We start from the raw sequence: 27,724 nt of genomic DNA, 5'->3' as shown, positions 1-27,724 counted from the left end.
TGATTATTTTTCCATTACTCTGTCTTCTAGGTCACTAATTCATTCCTCTGCTTTTTCTGCCCTGCTGTTCATCCTCCTAAGCATGTTTCTCATACCATTTATTGGCCCTTTATCTCTGCTATTTTATTCTTCCTTTATCTCTGTGTTACAGGTCTCACTCATGTCTTCCACTCTTAAGCTCATGATCTTTACCATCATGGTTTTGGATCCTCTATCATGCATGTTACTTACATCTGTTTTGTTTAGATCTTTGGCAGTGGCCTTGTCCTGTTCTTTCACTTTGGGATAAATCTCTCTGTCTCCTTATCTTGTTTGCCTCTCTGTGTCTATTTCCATGTGTTAAGGAAGTCAGCTGTGTCTTTCCCACTTAAAAGTAGTGACTATAAATAAGAGGTCTTGAGTGTTCTGCAGTGTACTTCAGGAGAGTATTTTATGTGTGTTATTCATGCTTTGCTGTTGTGTCTGAGTCACTTTTCTTTTCAGTGCAGTTGTCTACACTGATTCTCTGCCTGTTGTGGTCTGTGCTTGCCCTGAGGTGTTAGTGAGACCCAGGCAAGCCAGTTCTGAGGGGAGAGGCCCCCTGGGGAACTTGGAACTAGGGTGGTAGTGTTAGAAAAATTTGCACTGGGCTCCTAATCCTGTGCCAATCCCCTGAAGCACAGTGGCCCTGCATGATGTGTCTGACGGTGTGGCTGGGCACCATCGTCACGGTTGGGCCCCACAACTGGGCACTGTGAGGGACAGCAGCTGAGGTGCATGGCTGGGTTTGGTGTGTGACAGAGGCTGCAGATGCCAAGCTGGGCACGGTGTAGCAGATGTGCAAAGTGGCAGCTGTGCATCTGGCAGTTGAGTGGGTCACATGTGTGGCTTTAACAAAATTTGCCCTGAGCCCAACATGGAGGCTAGCTGGCGTGGAGTAGGCAAGCCCTCAGAACTCTGGGTATGGCCCACTGCTAGTAGATTAGGTAGTAAGTATCTGGGTGGCCTCTGTTTATGCTGGAAAATGGGAGAGGAAAATAGGACCTGCCAGCTTTCTCCTTTTTGAAGTCCCCACACATACTCAGAAGTCTGTGTGAACAGGGCTGCCTCCCATTTGCCCCCAGCATTGTATAAACTGTAACTGCCATTTTTTTTTATGTAGTTTCTTTCAACAGGCTGCTATCTCTTTAAGGGTAGTGACCCAGCTACCACTTGGCCCTCCTGGTTTGCCCACTGCTGTGTCAGTGACTTTCTTTTTTAAGATTTATTTATTTAATTTAAGGTGGAGAGTAGCAGAGGGAGAGGAAGAGATACTTCAAGCAGACTCCCTGCTGAGTGTGGAGCCTGATGACAGGCTCAGTCTCAGGACCCTGAGATCATGACCTGAGTTGAGTTCTAGAGTCAGGTACTTAAACCTGGCTGAGCTATCCAGTTGCTCCATGTCAGCTGACTTGTAAACCTCCAGGTTCCAAGTCCCACTGGTTTTACAGATTCATGGAATTTATATCCACTTGGTTTTTAAAGCCAGACGTTACGGGATTTAGTCTTCCCACGTGAGCTCTGTGATGTGAGAGCCGATTACCCTGCCTTCTCTACATGCATAGCTCCCCCTCTTGAGTGGGCTTCCGTCTGTCTTTCTGACCTTCCACAACTCCTCTGCATTTAGTTGTGGAGTTTATTCCGCCAATCTTCAGATTGTCCTCTGAGTCATTCACTGAGCCCAGGGTGAAGGCTTGTTCATCTAACTGTGCGTTTTTCAGCACACTCTTCCAGTATGTTACGGGACCACACCGTATTCTTGAAAGAATTTTTTTCCATTCCAAGTCAACAGATCTAAATTTGAGGTTCTAGCTCTGCCAACTACTGGATTAATAAATAGAGGATAATCACACATACGGTTTTCTTTCGAGTAGTAAATAGTATTTATCTCTCAAGGTTGTCATAAGAAATTCTCAATGGTGGTTGTGAAATGGCTTTACAAAAGTGATCATCTGTGTCCTGTATTTTAATTACTGTTATGATAAGTTACCTTAATTTCCAGCTTTTTTTTCTTTCTTCATATGTTTCAAGAATAAGACACCCATCAGTTGTGGAAGGCAAGAGATGTGATTGTCAATCTTTAAAACACCTGGAACCCATACAAATATACATGTATGTACACACCCCCCCACACACCCACACCCACTCACATATGGCACCCATCAGAATCTTGAGGAATTGGAGGAAGCAGAGCTGCATCGTTTAAAAAAGTCTCCTGGGGGATCCCTGGGTGGCGCAGCGGTTTGGCGCCTGCCTTTGGCCCAGGGCGCGATCCTGGAGACCCGGGATCGAGTCCCACGTCGGGCTCCCGGTGCATGGAGCCTGCTTCTCCCTCTGCCTGTGTCTCTGCCTCATTCTCTCTCCCTCTCTCTGTGACTATCACAAAAAAAAAAAAAATTAAAAAAGTCTCCTGTCTGTAGGAAATTCTTAGATATTCCCCTGCGGTGTGCCAGCCTACACGAAACCAAATAATTAGGCCAAGATTAACTTTGAAATGCAGTATATTAAAGCTCTAGAATACTCCTTGTATTTTCTTCCTCCTCTTCTCCGATGTTTAAAATACATGTAATGTAGAGCCAGTCTTTTCATGAATGAAAAATGGCCTGAAACTCACTTGCCGCTTGAGTTGCTATATTAAAATATCTTATAAGTGATGCTACAGTGCTTTCTTTGTTGGGAAATTTGGGGGGAGGTGTGTTGTTAAAAAACAAAAAAAGTCCATGAGTGATGTTTATGCTTCTGGATTTAATTAGCAATCTCTTTTCTCCCTACCTTTGTATAAACCATTCCTTCTGTTTAAACATTGCCATAATTCTACTCCACTCAGTCCCCAGCCTTGGCTAATTCCCATATTTCCTTTAGGTCTCAGTGTACATGTCAGTGGCCTTGGAAGGCCTTCCTCTCTTCATTAAAACTGAGAGGGTGATCGGGGGAATAAAATAAAAAAATAAAAAAACAAAAACAAAAACTTCTTAAACAGCCAGAAGTTTAAAAATTAAAATACTTTACATTAAAAAAATCAGTGTTCTAGTTTCTTTTGAAGAAAAGAAATATCAGAATTTCTAGCAACACTGGTCCATTTTCCATGGTTGTGAGATAAATAATCTCCTTACTCAAGTTTTCTATTATTTCTGATTTTCCCATAAAGACAAAGCTGTTTTTTTTTTAATTTTTTTTCATTTATTTATGATAGTCACACAGAGAGAGAGAGAGAGGCAGAGACATAGGCAGAGGGAGAAGCAGGCTCCATGCACCGGGAGCCTGACGTGGGATTCGATCCCAGGTCTCCAGGATTGCGCCCTGGGCCAAAGGCAGGCGCTAAACCGCTGCGCCACCCAGGGATCCCTGACAAAGCTATTTTAATTGGGATAGTACCATTTGGATTTTTAAAGGAACCAGAGTGTTCTTTTTGTGGGTTTGAAACTTAACAAATTATTTGTTTAAGAATGTAAATTAATTTCCTTGCAGTGATCAAGGCAGCTTTTTAGCTCCTTTGGGGAGTAGATCATGTTTTCTGGGATGTCCGAGTAAGACATTTTGAGGGAAGCTGAATATCTTCTGGTGAATATAAGGGATGTAGTTTATGGATAATTAATCTAGAGAGGACAGAAACTTAATATCTTCTGGTGAATATAAGGGATATAGTTTATGGATAATTAATCTGGAAAGGACAGAAACTGAATATCTTCTGGTGAAGATAAGAGATGTAGTTCATGGATAATTAATCTGTCAAGGACACTAACTTTTATTTTCAAATGTAGGGTGTATTTGGGGTTGCTTTTGGATGCCTGAATTAGGAGGACAGTACATCAGATAATTTTAGTCATTTACATGTGTCAGTGTACTTTTCACCTGTCATCAAAATCTGTTTCTCTTAGGAAAATAGTAAAGACAATAAAGGATGTTGTTGATCATTGCTTGACATTAATAGTGCATTAAAAGTCAATAAGCTTAAGGAAATATACCATCCCCATTAAAACATGAATAGAAAAAGGCAGTTTCTCCAGCTTACTAGCTTTTAATCTTCTGTTTTATGGTAAATGTTAAGTTAAATATTGTATATGTTTTATATATGATCTACTTTTCCTGAGTTTGCCAATATGAAGTATCTTCTGTCACCAGGCCAGTTTCCAAGTTATTCTTTAAAAATACCATGCTCATTCCTTCCTCCTAGAATTCACAGGTTGCCTCACTAAAACCATTTCATATCTCCTTGGTTCCCCAAGTCTTACCTGCTCTCCCAGGTCTAACATGAAGTTCTCTTTTCCACACATCCTGTTTTGATAAAAAGAGTTGAAAAATTGGGTGTGGACTTTGGAGTTCAACAAACCTACTTTTGAAACCAGATTTTTTGCTTATTGGGTATGTGACTGTGTAGACCTTATTTAATATTAAGCTTCCCTGATCGTCAGTTTCCCCATAAAATTCTAAAAATTGTTTTTTTAAAAGATTTTATTTATTTATTTATTCATGAAAGACAGAGGAGAGAGAGAGGCAGAGACACAGGCAGAGGAAGAAGCAGGCTCTATGCAGGGAGCCTGATGTGGGACTTGATCCTGAGACTCCAGGATCATGCCCTGGGCCAAAGGCAGGCACTAAACTGCTGAGCCACCCAGGGATTTCCTAAAAATTGGTTTTTATAAGAAGAAAATGTTACAGCTCATTAATTATATGAGGCATTATAAAGTATCAAAAATATTTTTCTATAGTATTTCAAAAACCAAAGATTGTAAACTAGCAGCTCATAACATGGCATATGTCTCAGAGATGTATTTGCTCGATTAATACCATGTTTTAAAATTAGCTTCAACACTAAATTAAAAAAAGAGATTTTATAGATACCTCTAGATTCTTGTTTCTGTTTAAAAAATGAGAATATCTGGAAGCCCTGGGCCTCCTCCATTCCCAGTTGGCAGCAGTCCACAGGCACTAGTGAGCAGCTTTTGTGAGAAAGCATGCTCTAGTTTGGCTCAGTATTTACTTTGCCCATTGCATTTATTTACTTGGCCTTCTTGGACCTGATAATCATTTGAATTTATGATCCCTGAGTTAAGCCATTCATTTTTGTATTTGAATACATCTGTCTTTCATTTTTAACTGTGTATCTGTATCTTATTCTATGGCACATAAAAATACCATGTATTAATGTACCTAATTATATATAACACATCTTATATAGAGGCTAATTCTATGATAGCTCATTCAAGACTATGATACAGTCTTGTAGAGGTCAGACATGAGATTTAAAAAATTTCTTAAAAATCCTCACCTGCGGGTGGCTCAGCAGTTTGGTGCCTGCCTTCGGCCCAGGGTGTGATCCTGGAGTCCTGGGATCGAGTCCCGCATCAGGCTCCTTGCATGGAGCCTGCTTCTCCTTCTGCCTGTGTGTCTCTGCCTCTCTCTCTCTCTCTGTGTCTCTCATGAATGAATAAATAAAATCGTTAAAAAATCCTCACCTGCATTTAATAAGCTAACTAAATTAATTATAAGTTAATATGTACTAGTTAAATTAGATTATGACATTGAAAGATTTAACTGTGATAGTGGAATTTATTTTATCTGCTATAAGTATTATTTCTACCTCTCTATGAGACTATGAAGGAAGAGAAGAGCAAAAAAAGTGCTAACTGTATTTTCTTATTCCTCTGCTTTTTCCAATGACGACATTGGTTTTTCAGGGCTTTTCTTCTGTGCACTGAAACTTTAATACTGCATACATTCTGAAAAACTCTTTGTTTTGATCAGTTTTTACTTCTGTTGGTCTCCCACTGGGAAATTGTACTCACTCTTTGTTTAATTTAGCTGTTACATAAATATGTTGAAATGCTCCACTATTTCAGTTCCTACTGTGAAAATATTTTGTAAGCAGCAGTATTAAAACACTTTTTCCCCCCTCCCAGCTATATAGATCATAGGAATTTCAAATCGGCAAGAGAATGTAAAGCTTAGAACACCTCCTCAGGACACCACTGGGGCTTAGAAAAGCAAAGGGTAAGCCCTCAGTTCACCTTGAGGAAGAAGAACCTCAACCAGGGCCCAATATTCATGACTCTCAATTCAAACTGGTATTTAAATTTTAAATAGAAATGAGATTTATATGATGTTTGTAAAGCCAGATAAAGTGGATTCCACTGAAGTAGTTGTTCTGTACCTCATAATCCGATATTAAACTATGTGGTATAATTTTATTCTCCTTGGGGTTGTATGGGGTAAGTATTGTTGTTACCTCCTTTTCACAGTGGAAAATCTAAGGTATAAAAAAGGTTAAGTAACTTGTTGTAACTTACATGGCTAGTGATAGCCAAGATGAGATTTTTTGACTCTTGCTGTCAGATTTTAGCTCTTGTGCCTTTAACCACTAGGCCACCTTCCTTATTATCATCTGCTTATCTTCTGTATTCTGGTTTTCATGTGTCATGTGTGTAAGAACTGATATAATATTGAACATTTTCAGTCTTTCTACCTGTGATTACTTGAACTCTTGAACTTTAATTTTTACAGTTAAAGGTTTCTACCCCTGTTACATAATTCTGTCAAACCATATCACCATTGTTTGAACTACTTCTATTCCTAGTCACCATTTGACCTATCTTTGAAATTTTGAAGTTACTACATTTGTGATTTTCTTCCACTGCAAATAGACCTTACTGACACTTGCCTCTTTAAAAAATAAAAATAAATAAATAAATAAAAATAAAAACTTTAGCTACAATAACTTTGGATGAGTACAGAAATTGTTGTAATAGCTTTGCCCCAAGACTTTTCTCAGTTACTCAAAAAACGTCTTTTCCAAAAAATAGAAATTGGAAAAAAAAAAAAACCTTCCAAAGTCATTTTGTGAGGCCAGCATTACCTTGATCCCAAAACCAGACAAAGACCCCGCTAAAGAGGAAAATTACAGACCAATATCCTTGATGAACATGGATGCAGAAATTCTTACCAAGATACTAGCTGATAGGATCCAGCAATACATTAAAAGGATTATTCACTACGACTGAGTGGGCTTTTTCCTAGGCTGCATGGGTGGTTCAACATCTGCCAATCAATCAATGTGATACACCAAATTAATAAAAGAAAGGATAAGAACCATATGATCTCAGTAGATGGAGAAAAAACATTTGACAAAATACAGCATCCTTTCTTGGTGAAAACCCTCCACCATGTAGGGATAGAGAGAACATGGCTTAACATCATAAAGCCAATATATGGAACACCCACAGTGAACATCATCCTCCATGGAAAAACAGAGCTTTTCCCTTAAGATGAGGAACCTGACAAGGATGTCCACTCTCACCACTGTTTTTCAACATAGTAAAGGAAGTCCTAGCCTTAGAAATCAGACAACAAAAAGAAATAAAAGGCATCCAGATGAGCAAAGAATTAGTCAAACTTTCACTCTTCACAGATAACATGGTACTCAATGTAGGGAACCCAAAAGACTCTACCAAAAAATTGTTAGAACTGATAACAGATATTCAGCAAAGTCCCAGGATATAAAATCAATGCACATGAGTCTGTTGTATTTCTATATACTAACAATGAAGCAGCAGAAAGAAAAATCAAGGAATCGATCCCATTTACAATTGCATTAAAAAAAACCGTAAAGATACCTAGGAACAAACCTAACCAAAGTGGTGAAAGATCTATACTATACTCTTAAGCTATAGAACACTCATGAGAGAAATTGAAGATGACCCAAGGAAATAGAAAAACATTCCATAGTCATGAGTTGGAAGAACAAATATTGTTAAAATGTCTGTGTTACCTAGAGCAGTCTACATATTCAGTGCAATCCCTATCAAAATACTGCTAGCATTTTTCACAGAGCTGAAACTGTCAATCCTGAAATTTGTATGGAGCCATAAAAGATCCTGAATACCCAAAGTAATGTTGAAAAAGAAAACTACAGCTAGAGGCATCACAATTTCAGACTTCAAGTTGTATTACAAAGCTGTGGTCAAGACAGTATGGTATTGGCACAAAAATAGACCCATCGATCAGTGAAACAGAATAGAGAACCCAGAAATGGACCCTCAACTCTGTCTTCGACAAAGCAGGAAAGAATATCCAATGGGAAAAGACCGTCTTTTTCAACAAATAGCGTTGGGAAAATTGGACAGCCACATGCACAAGAATGAAACGGGGCCGCTTTCTTAGGGCATATGCAAAAATAAGTTCAAGATGGAAGAAAGACCTAAATGTGAGATAGGAATCCATTAAAATCCTAGAGGAGAACACAGGCAGCAACCTCTTTGATCTCGACCACTGGCAACTTCTTGCTAGACATGTCTCCAAAGGCAAGGGAAACAAAAGCAAAAGTGAACAATTGGGACTTCCGTGAGATAGTAAGCAAAGGAAACAATCAGCAAAACTAAAAGGCACCCTACGGGATGGGGGAAGATATTCACAAATGACATACCAGATAAAGGGCTAGTATCCAGAATTTATAAAGAGCTTATCAAACTCAGCACCCAAAAAATCCAGTCAAGAAATGGGCAGGAGACATGAACAATCTCCAAAAAAGACATGCAGGTGGTCAACAGAGACGTGAAAAGATGCTCCTCATCCCTCATTGTCAAGGAAATGCAAATCAGAACTACAACGAGATACCACTGTACCCCTGCCAGCATAGCTAATAGCAGTATAAGAAATAACAGGTGTGGATCCCTGGGTGGCGCAGCGGTTTGGCGCCTGCCTTTGGCCCAGGGCACGATCCTGGAGACCCGGGATCGAATCCCACGTCGGGCTCCCGGTGCATGGAGCCTGCTTCTCCCTCTGCCTGTGTCTCTGCCCCTCTCTCTCTCTCTCTGTGACTATCATAAATAAATAAAAATTTATAAAAAAGAAATAACAGGTGTTGGCGAGAATGTGGAGAAAAAGGAATCCTCTTTCACTGTTGGTGGGAATGCAAACTGGTGCAGTCACAGTGGAAAACAGTATTGAGGTTCCTTAAAAAGTTAAATATAGAACTATCTTACCATCCAGCAATTGCATGACTAGGTATTAATCCAGAGGATATAAAAATAGTGATTGGAAGGGGCTCATACACCCTAGTGTTCATAGGAGTAATAGCTCACAGATGGAAAGACTTCAGATGTCCAACAGATGAATGGATACAGAAGAGATTGTATTTATATACACTGGGATGTTACTCAGCCATCAAAAAAAAAAAAGAAATCTTACCATTTGTAATAACATAGATGGAACTAGAAGATATTATGCTAATAAACAAAATAGGTTAGAGAAAGACAAATACCATATGATTTCACTCAGGTGGAATTTAAGAATGAGAACAGATGAACATAGAAGGGACGGAAAAATAAGATGAAAGCAGGGAGGTAAGCCATAAAAAACTCTTAATTTTTGGAAACAAACTGAGGGTTGCTGGAGGGGAGGTAGAGGGAGGGATGGAGTAATTGGGTGATGGGCATTAAGGAGGGCACTCGATGAAATGAGCACTGGGTGTTATGTGCAACTGATGGCGTCACTAAATTCTATCCCTGAAACTAGTAATACACTACATGTTAACTAATTTGAATTTAAATAAAAAATTAAAGAAAATGTTTCTTCCGCTAAAAGTAGTTTGGGTTGTCAACTATTAATTTTACCTTTTCTATGTAAGGAGTGTCTGCTAGGATGAAAAACTGTGCACCTTCTATTCAAGAGAGAATAAATCCTGTTCAACTTTTTAATGTCCTTTTTTTTTTTCCTCTCCAAAAGCTCTAACCAGGGATGCCTGGATGGCTCAGTGGTTGAGCATCTGTCTTTGGCTCAGGGTGTGGTCCTGGGGTTCCAGGATTGAGTCCCACATTGGGCTCCCTGCGGGGAGCCTGCTTCTCCCTCTGCCTAGGTCTCTGCCTCTCTCTGTGTTTCTCATGAATAAATAAATAAATTTTTTTTAAACAAAAAGCTCTAACCGGTGCTAGATGAAACATTATAGGAGGAGATGAAAGGAGTGGAAACTAGACTTTGTAGTTGAGGAATAAGACAAAGGAGCAACATGCCAAATAGTTAAGTCCATATAAGGTATTGCTGAGCAGTAAAAATCAGTGCCCAAGTCCTCTAGTGCTGAGCAGAGGTGAGGGGTGAAGTACAGTCGAGACATGCAATGTTAGTCAAGGGCTTTGGAAGGAAATCTTCCCCAGTCTTGTCCTGTAGTCATACCCTCTACCTGCCTATTATCCCTCCATCACCTTTAGAACTTGGAGGAGCAGGGATCCCTGGGTGGCGCAGTGGTTTAGCGCTTGCCTTTGACCCAGGGCGCGATCCTGGAGACCTGGGATCGAGTCCTGTGTTGGGCTCCCGGTGCATGGAGCCTGCTTCTCCCTCTGCCTATGTCTCTGCCTCTCTCTCTGTGTGACTATCATAAATAATAATAATAATAAAAAGAACTTGGAGGAGCAGATAATTCAAAATGTGTGTTTGTGTATACATGTATAAATATATACATACATATGTATGATTTTGTTTTCATGATTATAAAACAAAACCAGACTTAATGGTGAGATTTTATGTCTATTTTGCCATATGTTGTATATTGTTCGAAAGCATCTTTTAATACCTTCATTATGTTTTCTTCTGTGGTTATTGTCATATTTTTGCTACTCTCTTTTCATTTTAGTTAGGAATAAATATTGAGCATTCTTATACAGAACTATTTATTTTAATAATGAATTAAAAATTATGATTATTTTTGATAAGTAATACTTTGTTAATTTCTTTGGGAATAAATCCTAGATCTAGGCTTTATAAAAATTATGATTATTTTTGATAAGTAATACTTTGTTAATTTCTTTGGGAATAAATCCTAGATCTAGGCTTTATAAATTAAATGTATAAGCTTTGGGGATCCCTGGGTGGCTCAGTGGTTTAGCGCCCGCCTTCAGCCCAGGGCATGATCCTGGAGTCCCGGGATCGAGTCCCACATCGGGCTCCCTGCATGGAGCCTGCTTCTCCCTCTGCCTGTGCCTGTGCCTCTCTCTCTATGTCTATCATGAATAAATAAATAAAATCTTAAAAAAATTAAAAAAATGTATAAGCTTTGAAGAACAACAAAAATTTTGATTTTTCTTATGACAAAGCACATTATATAAAAACTTTAGAAAATATAAATTGACAAAATGAGAAATAAAATATAATCTTATAACTAGGTTTCACTCTCTCTATAGTGTTTATAGGTTCATATTTATTTCCCATTAAAATGTTTCTGTGGTTTATCTTACCTAACTAGAACAAGCTATCTTTCCAAGTCATTAATTTTTTCTAAACACCCCCTTTAATGGCTTTATAATATTCTGTTTTTTAAGACCATATTATTATTTTGATGACTGCCTTTTATTGGATATACGAGTTATTTCCAATGTCTTATAACAATTGTATAATAAACATCTCTTGCTACAGGTTGCTGTATGTTGTTCCTGATATCTTATATTTAGTTATTCCTTTCACAAATATGTTTTGCATGTCTACTATGTGTTAAGACACTGTTTTGGCACAGAGAAAGTAGTCTCTAACCTCAGTAAACTTATAAAGTAGAACAGTGCTGTCCAGTAGAACTTTCTCAAATGATCGAAATGTCTGACTTGTCAAATGCAGTTATTTAATAATTAGTTTCAGTTTCAATAGCCATATATGGTTAGTGGCTACTATTGTCTTAGGTAGAGCAACTGTAAAATTTATTCATATTCTCAACTCTGCCAGCTGTCTTAACTTTTGAGCACTGTTACAACTTTTGTGGGATTCATGCTGAGTTCCTTTCATGTAGTCTGTAAAGAGAAATACCTTGAATAATTCTATTTCAGAGGCTTTACTAAAATCAGTAACACTTTTTTAAAACTCAGTATAGTAGGTAGCCAGTTAACTAAAGTAAATGTGAAAGCTGCATATTAATGTATGTTGATGCATGTGTTAATGTAGATTGTACTGTATTTGTTCCAAATGATTAAGAATCACTAAAAACTTAGTAAATCTAATTTAAAAATACATTCAGTATATTTTGTTGTTTTGGTTTATATGGTTTAATTTTTTTTTGGTTAAAATAATTTTTAAAATTATTTTTTTTATTTTTCAAGTTAAGCAGAGTTCACTTGAATTATCTGCAAGTAAGGCACTTCATTCTTTTACTTTAAATTTTCTCATTCCACCTATATGAAAGCCTATTGTTATATAGAACTGCATGTAACAAATATATGTTCTAGAATTGAAATGGAAAACAAATCCATAATTTGTAAATTAGAGTCAGTTGAATTAAAATATACCATTAATGACACTTCTATGGGTATATCTTTTTGTGTAACTCTATTGGAATTATAGTGATATTTTACATATCCCCAATGTAAACCAATACAAAATCAGAACAAAGGAGGAGATAGGGAGAAGCCAAAATAGAATATAAAATAAAAATAAACCTAACTCTATTACAAATGAATCATATAACTACATTAAAAAGAGTAGGGAAGGGGGATCCTTGGGTGGCTCAGCGGTTTGGCACCTGCCTTTGGCCTAGGGCGTGATCCTGGAGTCCCAGGATCGAGTCCCACTTCAGGCTCCCAGCATGGAGCTTACCTCTCCCTCTGCTTGTGTCTCTGCCTCTCTTTCTCTCTCTAATATACATAAATAAAATCTTAAAAAAAAAAAGAGTAGGGAAGAAAATAGCCAAAGTTACTGTGGAAAACAAGAATCTTCACTGGATACTGTATGGCTAAAGGCAAAAAAAAAAAAAAAAAAAAAAAAAGGTACATAAATGCTGTGATCTAATTAGTAAAAGTGTTTCTAACAGGCTTGGTATAGCAAAGCATGTATTTTTATGCATCTTATGTATACTAGAATTTTTATGTATATACTAGAATTGAACAAATACATTTTAGATAATGAGAGCTGGGTTTTCTCACTGTTGTAGAATGAAGTATAAATAAGGAAAAAGGGGAGGCTAAAATGAATCCTGTGATATTGGATGCAATCAAAGGTATCAATATAAACTCATTGTGTTTTTTTTCCTATTTTAACCAATAAATATTATTTTAGTAATATCATGAATCACTTTTGAAAGAAAAAAAAAATAGAAAGTTTGGGACAAAAAGCTTGTCAAAAACCCCAAAAGGTATAGAAATCACTTTCAGTGATTTAAGATACTTGAGACAATGAAAGAACCATGGAAAAGGAATGAAGCAAATCAGGCCAGGGTTGAGGGAACAGACACCCATTGTGTCTTGCCTGGAACCATCTAAACTATTAACAAAAACCTCTGGTACTCAGAAGCCTAGTGCTGCCTTCTTTTTTTTTTGTTTGTTTTTTTTTGTTTTTTGTTGTTTGAAGTTGAGTTGACATACAAGTGTTAGTTTCAGGTGTACAATAATAAGTGATTCAACAATTAGATACATTACAAACTTTATTGTTTTAATATATATTCAGATAGATTGGAGTGTGGGAAGATAGCCAAAATGGGTAAAGGGGAGTGGGAGATACAGGCTTCCAGTTATGGGATAAATAAGTCATGGGATAAAAAGCACAGCATAGAGAATACGGTCATTGGTATTATACTAGCATCGTATGGTGACAGAAAGCAGCTATACTTGTGGTGAGGATAGCATGAGGTGTAGGGTTGTTGAATCACTATGTTGTATACTTGAAATCAGTGTAACACTGTGTGGCAACTATACTCAAAAAAAAAAAAAGAAAAAAAGAATACAGTTCTTGTTATTCACAATGGTTATGATCTATGAAGTCACCACAAACACTGAGTTAAACAATACTGAACCATTGCTCCTAGGGGCAATAAGGATTAAGTTCCTCCAAGCCTCTGTTCACAATAGAAGTCCTGGAGAGGATGTAGAGAAAAGGGAAGCCTTGTGCACTGTTGGTGGGGTTGTACATTGGTGCAACCACTATGGTGTATAGTAGGGAGGTTCCTCAAAAAATTAAAAATAGGACTACCATGTGATTCAGCAGTTGTACTTTTCAGTATATACCCTAAGGGAATGAAGTCATTTCCATAGGGAGAGATTTCTTTACTCCCATGTTTGTAGAAGCATTATTTACAAAAACCAAGCTGTGGAAACCATTCTTTAAGTGTCTGTTGATAGATGGATAATGAAAATATGACAGGTATATTATACATACATACGGTATAATACATAAAATATTGTTCACTCATAAAAAGGAAGGAAATTCTGGCCTTTCAACAACATGGGTGGATCTTGAGGGCATTTTGCTAAATTGACAGAGAAAAGACAAATATGTGGATCCTAAAAAAAAAAAAAATGAACTTATAGAAACAGAGTAGATTGGTGGTTGCTGGTGTGGGATATGGGGCAGGTGGATGGGTGATGGTGGTCCAGCGGTACACCCTCCCAGTTGTAAGTTCTAGAGATCCAAAACACAGCATGATGACTATAGATAATAATACTGTATCATATGTGTGAAAATTAGAGAGAGTAGATCTCAAATGTTCTCACCACACACACAATGTTAAGTATGTGAAGTGATAGTTGTGTTGATTAACTGGACTTACTGCGGTAATTATTTCCCAGTACGTAAGTATATCAGCGTACTACCTTGTATACCTTTAACCTACACACTGTTATGTGTCAGTTATATTTCAGTGAAGCTGGAGAAAAAGGGTAAAGGTATTTTCTTATTTGAATGCAATTTGGTTTCTATGGAACTGCAAAGTCAGTGCTCTTTGGATGACACCCACCATCTAGGATCTTGTCTTGGGCCAAAACACCTCTCTTGGCAACAATTCTGGTGCCCTCTGTGTCTGTATTCCCAAATAACTTGCATACCTTTTTCTTTTTCCTGTCACCATTGTGTCCCTGCTTAATTTTCTTGGTATTGTTTAGTTCAGATTCAAAGAGAAAGAAATAGATTGACCCTAGTAATTCTTTTCTGATTGGACCAGTCCTCATCTACTGTCACAGGAAAATGTAATGGATTCACTGCCCTTGGATTAGATGCCGATCCCAGGTCCAGTGAGTTCTGGTCTTGTGGGCGCATAGACACATGGTGTAAAATCTGGCTGCCTAATGATGGCATTCATCAGGGATCCTGGCTTCAGCAGCTTGCTGTAGTATTGGCCGGCTATGTATTTCATCTATGTAGAGTACCGGTTTGTTCTCACTCATATAACATTGGTAAATAACTATACTTCTTTACAATGTTAGTAATTGGTTTACATTTTTGCAGTGTTTTACAGACTACAATTGTGTTCACTTACATAACTTCATGGGTGGGTGGGGGATGGGGTGACTGGGTAACGGGCACTGAGGGGGGCACTTGACAGATGAGCACTGGGTGTTGTACTATATGTTGGCAAATCAAACTCCAATAAAAAAATACACAAAAAATAACTTCATGGGGGATGGCACAGTAAAATGAAGTAAATAAAGCCTTACCCTAGTGGAGGTAGAAAATGGTACTAATATCGAGTAGGTTTTTCATGTGAGACGTCAGTACTATGATAATACATTGTGCATTTTGGAAAGCATAGGAGATTTTGTTTATTTAACAGCCTTTTCTTTCTGGCCTTGAAATACTTATCAGATTGTCTTAAAAATAATTATCCATGGATATATGCATCAGTAATACAAAGAGTGATAGTAGAATTGCAGTATAAATTTTGGAAGGAACTGTATGTCTCATTCAATCCAATACCTTAATTTTTAAAATTTCAAATCAATTTATCCATCTTGCGTAGGACCATTAAGGGAGATACGTGCTCTGATTTTTGCTTTAATGATCCTTGTAATAAATACTTAGAATTTACCACTCAGGAAAAAAATGTTTTGTTTTGTTTTGATAAAATGAAATACTTCATTTTGTTGGAAATAAGGTTACACAAATCTGTATTTCTTTGTGATAGCTGTGGAAAAGCATAGAGCTAGATTTAACTTTTAAATAGTAATAAGTGAATATTTTAAAAAGTGATTATTGTCTCTAATTTATTAAACAAATTATTGAGAGAAAACTACGATTTAAACATAACGTAGGCCCTTTTTATTTGGCTGTAGTTTGTGTCTTTCTATCTAACAGTATATTCACATTTGCTTGTCTTAAGTGTATAGTTCTATTTTCATGCAAGCTGCCTCAGTCATTTTGGAAAGTAGCTCTTCAGCCAAGTAATGCTTATTGAGCACATACTATGTGCTAAAAGGTATATTAGTAAAATGCTAATATGAGTCTCTAAGGAGAAGCTTACATTTCAAATGAGGATAGGCAGAAAAAAAGGAGAATGGGAAAGCTGTTGCTAATAAAATAGGTTGAAACAACTTCATGCCATGATCTAGTCTTATACCTCCCCTTACCCCACAGTGCCAAAGACATCGCTAAGAATAATGAAGACTGCTAACTTGAACAAACTGGAACATAGTGATTTAATCTTTTAGCCTTGATGACAGACCAAAACCTGGGGAAAAGCTGATGGTACAAGGGGCAAAGAGTTGTATTGCTAGGTTGGCCAGAGTGTATGTAGACCAAATATATTATAAATGTATAGTGTATATATCCAAACACACACATACTATACATATAGTGCACACATATATAGTAGGCAAAGTAAATGTAGATAAATACACACATACACGTAAGTAAAATGTATAGAGAACCTACATAAAAGGGACACATTTTGTATAGTATCATTTTTATAGAATAGGAATTTTGAATCTTCTTTTACCATTTTGCCCCTCTGTGTACCTAAGTAAATGCTCAATACATCTTCATTGCATTAATAAATAGAGAAGAAATTGTGTTCAAAGCATTCTAGGAAAATAGGATGATCACTATAGATAAGTCTAGATAAAAGCTGAATGCTAATCACATTACGGCATAACATAGCCTTTGATTGTGTGACAGCGCTTTATAAATAGTGTAAGTTTGCATACAAATTATACAGGTACAAAAAGCATCAGGGCAGCTTCTTTTAGTTATAGTTAGTTAATTCAGGGCCTTGCACATAATACATGCTCATTAGATTTGGTTGTATTGATTTAAAAAAATAAATTACAAGCCAATCTAAGCATGTCTAATAACAATGAAAAGTTTAAAAATAGGTTATGTGAGCTACTTAGTAATTAAAATGAGCTGACTTTGATTAGTATTAAGTGTTAGCCAGTTTTGAAATACCAACTTTCAAAGCCTTACAAACAGCGAAGTAGCACAACTCTGGCACTAATTGGGTCTTCCAGGGAGCCTAATAAAACTGATTTTCATTTATTTGGTGGTGCCTCTTAACCATTTTCTCTTCAGAAAGAGGCAGGAATGGAGGGTAGCTCCTGGCTTCTTGTGTCCCTTTCAGTGGTGATTAAGTATGAGCCTCCATCAGGTCAGCCCACTCACCTGTCCCTTTGCTCTATGTCTCAGATTTCTCTGAGGAAGCTGGTAATAAGCCTCTTGGAGAAATGCTTTTCTGTTGGGTTTCTTCCTGCCTCACTGACCTCTTTTATTTGGTTTGTTTTTCCTGGCTCTTTCGTCTCTCTCTGGCCTCTAAATGTTGTGGTAACTCAGGGGTTGTGTTACTTTTCTCTTGGTGCATGACAAATTACTACAAAATTAGTGGTTTAAAACAACACATTTATTATCTCAGTTTCTTTGGGTGAGAAGTCTGAACACAGCTTGACTCCATCTTCTGCAAGTCTGTAGGTGTCAGCTGGTACTTGAGGTTACCATTTGAATGCTTGACTAGAGAAGGATTTCTTTCCACGTTTACTCATAGCGTTGGCAGGATTTATTTCCTTGAGGCTGTAAGAGTGAGGGCTTCATTTTCGTGTAGGCTGGAGATGCCAGGTAGAGGCTCCCCTAGTTTTTGGAGGCCACCCTAAATTCTCTGCCAGGTAGGTTCCCCAGTACTGCTGTTTGTTTCACAAAAGTAAGCTAGCTGGGGGAAAACTCCAATGAGATTGAGCGCTATAATCTTATGTAAGGTAACAATGTAATCACAGTATAATTCATATACATCCTGTCACATGTTACACTGAGTTAGAAACAAGTTAACAGGTCCTGGGATCCCTGGGTGGCGCAGCGGTTTGGCGCCTGCCTTTGGCCCAGGGCGCGGTCCTGGAGACCCGGGATCGAATCCCACGTCGGGCTCCCGGTGCATGGAGCCTGCTTCTCCCTCTGCCTGTGTCTCTGCCTCTCTCTCTCTCTCACTGTGTGCCTATCATAAATAAATAAAAATTAAAAAAAAAAAAAAGTTAACAGGTCCTGTTTGTATTCTAGAAAATGAAAATCATACGAGGGCATGACCGCCAGGTGGCCTCGATGGTGGAGCCACCAGAGTCGGTCAACTTTAAGGCTCCTCTGTCTCTGTCCTCTTTCTCTTCTATATCATGGCTTTAGATGTAGTCAGTGAGTGGACAACCCTCAATTTTGTAGTTAAGGGTTTGATCTCCTCTAAACTTAGCACTGACTTGGCTAACTGCTTTTATTGCTCCTCTTGGGTTGTCTAATAGACCAATCAAAAGTCACATATCCAAAGTCAAAATAATTATTTCCTCCATAACCTGCTTTTCCCATTCCCACTAAATGGCAACTGCATCCTTTCCGTTGCTCAGATTAAAAAAAAAAAACAAAAACAAAAACAAAAAAACAACTTATGTCATCTTTGACTTTCTGTTTTCTTGTACCTGCCATCCAGTTTATGAAAACTGTTACACAAGTTTGCCATGTTTTTTTTTTTTTTTTTTTTTTTTTTTTTTTTGTTAGTATCTGTGTCTTCAGGTGGCAAGATTTTATCTAAATTATAGGTCACCATCTAAGCCATCTAAATTGATGGCTTCCTGGCAACATTCCAGTCCTAGTGGGGAGCAGACTCTTATCTCTCTTTTCTAGTAGCAGGCTCAGGGCTTACTTCTAACAAAGTGGGCCACAGAGAACCCCAAACATCACTCCTCTCTAACTTTGCTATTGACAGAAACTTATGTGGCTTTACCATATGCCGGATTGGTTCAGGTCAGATGGTCCCCTCTTATCAAACAAGGCTTTGTTTGCCTTGGTGAACCTCTTGGTAATTGTTTCACTCCAAAGATCAAGAGGGAATAATGGAGGTAACAGCAGTCACCTGACTGCTAACATACTCTTCCTGCAGGCTTTTCTCCTCCCTAGCCTGACCTCTTTTCATCCTTCCTCTTCACATTGTCAAAAATTGTATTAAAATCTACTTCTGTGTAGGCAGGACTTCCCATCATTCACATATACTTTGATCTAAAGAAATAGATGAAAGAAATACTTTTTTAAATTGTAGTTTTACTTTAAACCTTACTCTTGTTCTACAATGAAGAATTTGTTCTTGTCAACAGGATTTGAGACCTTAGTATCGTCGTGAATTCATTTAGGGTGCAAACAGTTGGTAGGTCCATTCTTGTTTCTCTGAACTCCCTATCCTAGGTAGCAACCTGCTGTCTATTCATACCTGGTTAATCTTTGTTTAGAACTTTTCCTTTTTCAGTTTAGGCACAGGTAGATGATGACTCATAGAGGCAGCTGGTAGAAAGAAGGGGATAATCTTAACTACGTGGGTTGGGAGACTCAGTTTACAAACCTCCTCTAATACTATTGGAAGACTGGTAGCTGTGTTCCTCTTTCACAAATTTTATGATTCTTTCCTTTTGATTTTAGGTTGTTATTTAAAGTTTAATCAGATGTCATTTGTATAAAAATATTTACTATTAACAGAGCAGTAAATGGTGACTTTTCTCTGGGTAGTATAGCCCAAACTTAGCTTTTGCCTTTTTTGTTTTTTAATTTCCTTGAAGTCTCACACTGATTTTCTAATTATATTTTTAGGAATCTGAATCTTGAACTTTCCGAAGAGAGGATCTGGGCTTCAGAGTTCTTACCAGGTAATGAGAAACTATAGAAAAGGCCCATACCACTCAGATGAAAATTTCACGGTATGTGTCAGTTTTAGATGATCCCCTTTTTATGGTGTGTGTGGAGGGGGTAGGGGGTCAGGGGACTTGAAGGTCTGGTAGGAAATTTTGCAAAAAATAAATTAGGCAGTGAAACCATTTTCAAAGTTTTATGTACTCCTAAGCACTCTGTTGACTATTGAGAATCAGCATAACCACAGAAAGAATAAGAGACAGATGCCAGTCTAAATAGACAAATGTTTCCAAAATAAGATGTTTCCTATCAGCAGAAAATGTTTTACTTGATAGACTAACTTGATAGTCCTAACAACGCAAACATTTTGGATGTAAAAGAAAATGTGTGTGTTGCCAGCAAACATTTTCAAGAGATAAGCACTTGTTGCGAGTACTGCATGCCTAGAAAAAAAATCTCATTTTGGCCAACTGAGACCACCATGTGTTTTAGAAATATGTCATCCATCATTTCAGTGTTAAGAGCGCCCCCTGGTGTGATTGTGGAATTATATATTTATGAGAAATTTAGACATTGGTTTTTAAGATCTGTTTGCTATTAGTTGGTGATGGGCCTTTTTAAATATTAGGTTGATTTGATCAGTATGATGTGTAACTATCTAGAAATACGCTTTCAATTTTTTTATTTCCCTAGTTGATTGTTATATCTGGAGTCAGTTTAAAAGTAGAATTTGGAAATATCTAATCCCTAAAATGCTTCAGTTCAAGATAATGGGAAATAATATATCACTTAGTAAGTGTGAAATTACATTCTGAAAAATTTTTATAGCATAATCAAATTCTTTGCTGGTAATAACTTTGTTAAGTGGAAAATTGCTGTGAAGTTTCTTTTTGGTAAACTCTTGGGCATTTTAATAATTAAAGATGAAAGTTCAGACATTACATTTTGTTTTTGAAATATACATCATGTGAAAAGTAATTCAGGTTTTTTTAAATTCAGATTTTAATATTCCCTTCTAAGCAGCTCCCCTATAGCTATAGAACTTGCGAATATATACATAGTAATTCATCCATGATGCATAAATAGAGCTCTCTTCTGTCCTCTGAAATCACCCCCTTCCCCACAAATTCTTATTCAAAACTGACAACAAAAAACTGTCATTTTCATTACATTTAATTTTTAGTCTTTTGGGAATAATTAAACCATCTTTGCAAACTGAAAGTGTACATAATATTCTAAATTACATTTCTATAAATTGGATAATTGCAATTATATTTCCTCCTACTGTCTCTTCTCCAGACTAATTATCTTGGTTGTCTTAACCATTTCTCATAGGTTCTGTGTTCTAAACTTGGTCATGTACAGGGCTGTAGTACTGAATTGTTTGCAGTAGACTGCTTTTGCTTTTGTTTTCTTCTGTATGTTCCTCTTTCATTTAATTCTGAAGCTGTAAGCTCAGCACAGTATTAACACTAAGTCCTGGATATTATATCTTCTAAGATGTAGAATAAAAAAAAATCGGAGCAATCTACTATCAACCACAGTAGATCTGCATTTGAATCCTGGTTCTCATATTTATTAGCATCGTGACCTTGAACAATGACCCTCTCAGAGCCTCAGTCTCTTCTGTAAAAGGGATATTGGAATCACTCCCCTTGAAAGATGTTTTAATCCATCTGTTATGTTAGTATCTATTTCAGACTTATTTATGCCAGGTTTGGGGCTGGGTGCCTCACAAGCATTTATTTTCACAATAATTCTGTAAACTAAGTGCAGTCATTTCTCTATTTATTGTTAATGAGGCTAAGAAATTTCTCTATTTATTGTTAGAAAGGCTAAGAAACCTGATAAGTGCAAAAGCCAAGATTCTAATTGAGATCTCTTTGACTTAAAGTTAGCTCACAACAACTCTACTATGTATTTGCTTTAATCATACTCTTTCCGCTAATTTGTTGACCCCATAGCCCTTAAGGTCCAATAGTCTCCAATGCATGAACCTAGAGGAAACAAATCTGAAAAAGAAGAGATGGATTCTTTAATATGGCTACCCTTGTCTGGAAGCCAGAATTACTGTGGGCACTGTTCATTCTAATGTGCAGTTTTTTTTTCCTTCAAACCAGGCAGTGCATTAAGGGAGTCCTTGTTATTAGCATGGCTGAGCTGGTAACAGCAGTGATAAGAACTATTGAGTTAGTGAACCTTAAGGCACCTTTATGCATAAAATAAAAAAGGATAATATAATGCTAGTTTTAGAAACTGTCGCATGCTTTCAACTCCTCACTTGGGTTGGTTTTCTCTGAACCTGGGACCGTAATCTATTCCTGGATATCTTGCTCTTCTATTGAAGCATGGATTGGCTTTGTGAAGCCTGCATCATTTTCCTTATGGTTTAAGAACTTTTATCTGGTATTTTAGATGTCATATTTTATTTTTTAATTGCTACCGAGGCCAGTGTAATAAGTTTCTCATTTTGTTAGTAAGTTGTTTTAAAGGTTCTTAAGTGCCTCACTCTGGAAGCACGGTCTTGATCAGACCTGTTTTTTGCTTAATAATATCTGGTTTATATTATTCTCTAGGTCCTTGAGATTTGCTCTAGGATCTAGGCTGTTCAACCATGATCCAAGACTACATTATTAGGTTTCTCTATGGCAGAGTGACTATTTTCTTGGTGAGGTTACTTCATGTTGTGCTTGGGTCAGATGTATAGACATTGCTATGAATAGGTGTGTATATTATGTCTTAACCCAAACATATATTATCTTTAGGAAAACTGTCTCCATCATCATTATTTTTTTAGATTATTATTATTTTTTTTATTCTTGAGAAACACACACACACACACACACACAGAGGCAGAGACACGGGCAGAGGGAGAAGCAGGGTCCCTGCGGGGACCCCAATGCAGGACTGGATCCTGAGATCCTGAGATCACTGAACCACCCAGGCGTCCCCATCATTATTTTTGTTTTTAAGATTTTATTTATTTTTTTGAGAGTGAGCGCATGAGAGGGGGAGAGAGAGAGAGAGCGATCACAAGCAGTGGGGGAAGGTAGAGGGAGAAGCAGACTCCCCACTGAGCAGGGAGCCTGATGCAGATCTTGGTCCCAAGACCCTAGGATCATGACCTAAGCTGAAGGCAGACATTGGACTGACTGAGACACCCAGGTGCCCGGTCAGTCATCATTATTGAATCACTGAATGAGTGAAGAAAGGGAAGTTGTCTTATTTTTCTACTGTCATTTCTATTCCATCTCTATACTTGCTTTTCCTGCCTGCCTCCCACCTCCAACACACACAGCAATTGGTAAATATGTTTTTTAAACTTTTACTTGTTTAATGTCTATGGAGTCTCTCTCTTTCTCTCTCTCTTTTTTTCCAATTCCTCTGGTATTGTTTTGGGATTGGCCTTCATATTTTTCATTTGAACAATTGGAATAGTCCTTTAACTGAAATCCCTCTTTCCACTGTTATCTGTTCCCAGTAAACTGTGGCACCAGGAAAATTTTCCTAAAGCATGAAACTAATATGAGTTTAAAATAGTTTAGTGTTGGGACTTCTGGGTGCTCAGCGGTTAAGTGCCTGTTTTTGGCTCAGGGTATGATCCTGGAGTCCCGGGATCAAGTCCCACGTTGGGCTCCCTGCATGGAGCCTGCTTCTCCCTCTGCCTGTGTCTCTACCTCTCCGTCTCTCTGTGTCTCTCATGAATAAATAAATAAAATTTTTAAAAATAGTTTAGTGTGTCATTGTCTAAAAAGACCCTTTCGTTCTTGCTTACCTCTCTTCTAATTTCTCTCAGTACCATTGCCTTTTGCCATTGAATTCTGTGCTTTTGTACCACTAAAAATCTTAAAAAATCCCAGAATATTTTTTTACTTTGTTTGCCTTCCTATGCCTTTATGTATTAGTACTCTGTGCCAGTAACATCCTTCTGCACATCATTTGGTGAGCTCCACTTTCTCTTTCTGTGGCAACTCTCTCACTGGACTCCCACTCCACAAACACACACCCCATTGCAGTTAAATGCCTCCTCAGTGGCCCACAGCATGACACTGTGCTCACTTCTGTTACTGAAAAGTTCAGTTCAAAGTGGGCAGCTTGAAGACAATTATGTTATTTTACTCAGCGTATCACAGTGCCAGATATATAGAAAGTGCTCAGGAAAACTTTATTTGTGAAGCCTATGAAGAGGCTGAATAAAAAATAGAAAGATACTATATTAGGATTCCCATGAAGCTTATGCCTCAGTAGGGCTTAAAGCTTACACATCAAAATGTCTGACTGTCAGCCATTACTGGGCGGGGTGGTGAAGCAGCCTTCAGTTGATTTCATAGGCTCTCCTTTTATTTACATTGACTCTCTTACGTTTGTATTTTTATTTACACTGACTCTCTGCTAGCACTCCTTCTCATTAGTTTCACTCTGACAGAGGTTTCCTGTGATTTAATAGTTACTCTCCTTTTCTTCTTATGGAGTCCTACTATTGTTGTAAGCAGAAAAATTAAAAAAGAAGAAAAAAACACAAGCCCCTAATTTTCTCATCCTTCTTGTTATTATGCAAAACAATCTCCTATAATTCTGTCTAGTGAAATATAATCAGAAATCTGATGGAATTTCTGGGAAGCTTTTGCTTTCTTGATACAGCAGTCATTTTGTCTTCTGGCCCTTTCTTTCTTCCTTATTTGCGGAAGCTACACATGGTGACAGGAACTGGAACAGCTACCTTGTAACCCTGAAAGGCCAGGAGAATTACTTAGATTTTAGACATGACATCCTTGAACTTCCAAATTGATACCAGTAATGCACTTTACCATGGAATTCTCATTATGTGAGAAGAATTTACCATGTTGTTTCAGCCATTGTTATTTGCAACTGACTCAGTTCTCTAACATACTAGTATTACAATTAAAAGAAACATATGGAATCGAACCTCTAGGGGTGCCTGAGTGGCCCAGTTGGTAGAGAGTGTGACTCTTGATCTCTCAGTTGTGAGTTGGAGCCTCATGTTTGGCATTGAGTCTACTCCGCCCCCCCCCCCAAAAAAAGTTAGTATACTAGAAGTCAATAGCTGAAGTTTCTTACCTGCCCACCTATATTTATGTTTCTCAGATCAGCAGCTATCTTGGACGGTAAGATACAAGGACTGGAATGCCATTCCTATGAGATGGCTTACAGTCTTCTGGGGGACAGAAACAATATTAGTTACAATATAGGATCCAATATAAGATAGAATATGGGGCAGCCCCGGAAGCTCAGCGGTTTAGTGCTTCCTTCAGCCTGGGGTGTGATCCTGGGGACCGGGATCCCTGCATGGAACCTGCTTCTCCCTCTACGTTTGTCTCTGCCTCTCTCTCTCTCTCTCTCTCTCTGTCTCTCATGAATAAATAAATAAAATCTTAAAAAAAAAAAAAGATAGAATATGTAGTATGGTAAGTACCACAGTAGTGTAGGTAGAAAATCCTAAGGGTAAGCAGAAGAGACTATTTGCAATATGCTCAAGCTTTTCTGAAGATAGTAAGATTTTTGAAATTATAGAAATGGATCTGTCATCTGGGATTTCAGGCACCCTGAGCAGGACTTAAATCTTTGTGCTTTTTCTGTGAGACAGTCTAGGTGGTCACTTTTGTGTGGCAGCCTTGCTGCCTCATGGTAATAATTAAAATGAGCACAGTTGAAGAGACTAGGGACGGAAGCCACACTTTGAACTGCTGACAGGCTATCTTTGGAAAATCAAATTGGTGAAAAGCAGTCTGTGGAGAAGGAGAGGCAAGAGATGACACAGGAAGTTGCCAAAGGTTCTGTTGACATACAGACTAAAGCGGCAAGCCAAGAGCTGTAACAAGGAAGGCAGTAAACAAGAAACTGAAGCTCAGTGGCTGAAAGGCAAGAGTTAGTTAATGGAGAGAGACATCAAAACATCAGGCAGTCAACAGCCTGGAACAGACTCACAATGAGGGAGGTGGGGGAGCTGGGGAACAAGCCTCCTCAAGAGAGCACAAAAATAGGCTGCTCTACTCCGGGACTCTGGGCAAAGTCTGTAAGGAAAGCCAGAAGCAGACCATAATAAGGGCACTATTTATAAAACCACAGAGACTCAAAGGAGTTAAAATGAGAAAACGATCTTGAAATAAAGCATAAAAAGTATAATCAGTTGATGTTTTGAAAAAGCACGAAGTGCTCCAGAACCTGCTTCAAAAAGAGGGTCCAGGGATATTGGCATTGATTTCAGGGTTTGATTTTGAGGTGATTTTTTTTTGGTATGGATTTTGAAATGAAAGAAGCTTCAGGAAAGGCAAAATCAATGTAGAATAAAATGTCTGGGATTGGGCCAGGTGTCATTCAGAATTCTCATGTCTCAGGATAAGCTACAGAAAGAAATTTGAGTACATTACCATTTCTTCTAACTGTACCACATGGGGTTTTCCAGAAGATGAATAAGAGGAAAGCTGCCAATGATCCATATTCGAATAATGACTGACCAACCGTCTCCAGTCTACCACACACTTAAGAGAAGCTATAAATACCAGTAAGGCATCAAGACATGTTTGTTCCATCACATAATAGTCCATACGTTTACTCTACTCAGGATTAAAAAGACCACATTATGCTTTGATGGCTGACCATGAGGGTCTGATAGAGAATTAAATACTTTTCGGTGGCACAAGTCCAGTCTTCCTGAAAAAGCAAAGAACAACTAACATTGATAACAAGTATTTTGGCTCCTGTGACCATACTCCCCATCTGCACTCTTCATCTAATGAAGAATGCTAATTACCTACCTCGTCTAATGAAATTTGACAGCGGTTTTCTCAAATATGTATATATGCATTTTATATATCTTATATCTGAAATGTATTAAGTCACTTAAAATATTACAGATGATATAAATTATTTTCAGTGTAAGATCTAGGAGTAGTTTATTCATGATTTTTTTTTCCTTTGAAAGTGTTGCCTCTGAGATAGCATGATTTTATGGCATGATTTCAAATGCCATAGAATAGGGATGGTAACCTAAATACCTTTTAACTTTCATAATTTGATGCCTATCTAGAATATGTAAATTCACTAAAATTTTTTGAAACTGTTTTGGTTATAGTTGGCAGGCTGCTTGCTTGATCTGTGAAACATAGTAATATACTTCAAAGAACATACTGTTTTCTAGATTTGTGTTTTAGGTATCTAGGATTCAGTAAATACTCATGTTTACTTTTTCCATGTCTTCTTTGTTTATAGTTATTTCAGTTTTTCAACCTCAGTCTTTTGGAATGAATAGTTCTGGCCTATATTGTCTTCATTTATAAATATTATTATTATTATTGTCTTTCTTATAATCCTACCTTGCTCTTTGGTGTTTCTGAATTGTGGCAACAAGCAGCATGAGGCAGTATAAGATAAAGCAGAATGTTACAAAAATCCCTTCATGGATATTTAATTGTCATTACTTTTCTAAGAGCCTCATCTCATCCTAATGATGAATCCTTTTCCCAAAATTATATATTCCTGATTATAAACAAATGTATGATTTAGTGGGCCATTAATATTTGATGACTATGACTTGAAGATTGCATTAGATTTCCAAAAGAGATCAGGGGACTATAATAATCAAAAATTAGTTATGAATCTGCAAAGGAGTCAGATTAAAGAGTTTTTCTTTTTAAACTTCCAGTATCCTGCTTTGATTATTTATATAGGAGGGATTTTCTTCTGCCAGTAGTTTTCTTCTCTAGAAAACCCAGGTTAATTGTTTTCATTAATTTATATCTATAATCACATGTTTGGATTAGATCTTATTTTTATATTGCACAGGTTCCCCTGTGAGTCTGATGCACACCAGTATATGAGGACACTCTAAAAAACTTAAGAAAAGTATGCAGAGTGATACTTTTTATAATGA

General features: G+C 37.6%; 1 protein-coding gene and 1 long non-coding RNA gene across 4 annotated transcripts in view; one reads left to right on the top strand and one right to left on the bottom strand.

Annotated features, from left to right (window-relative positions):
• Positions 1-27,724, top strand: part of GABRA4 (gamma-aminobutyric acid type A receptor subunit alpha4) — a 218,870-nt gene that overhangs the window by 107,792 nt on the left and 83,354 nt on the right. For all 3 annotated transcript variants that reach the window (XR_012007084.1, XR_012007085.1, XM_072774945.1), the window contains exon 9: positions 19,795-19,850. Coding sequence is in view for 1 of the 3 variants with exons in the window: in XM_072774945.1 (XP_072631046.1) it covers positions 19,795-19,809 (15 nt within the window). In the remaining 2 variants the exon portion in view is untranslated. The remainder of the gene's footprint in view (positions 1-19,794; positions 19,851-27,724) is intronic.
• LOC140604041 (uncharacterized) overlaps positions 1-27,724 on the bottom strand; it is a 63,745-nt gene that overhangs the window by 4,433 nt on the left and 31,588 nt on the right. The gene's annotated exons all lie outside the window — the stretch shown is intronic.

Source organism: Canis lupus, chromosome 14 (genome assembly GCF_048164855.1).
Source record: "Canis lupus baileyi chromosome 14, mCanLup2.hap1, whole genome shotgun sequence".
NCBI classification, from domain to species: domain Eukaryota; kingdom Metazoa; phylum Chordata; class Mammalia; order Carnivora; family Canidae; genus Canis; species Canis lupus.
The sequence above is the reverse complement of the archived record's forward strand: the minus strand, read 5'-3'. Positions and strand labels throughout refer to the sequence as shown.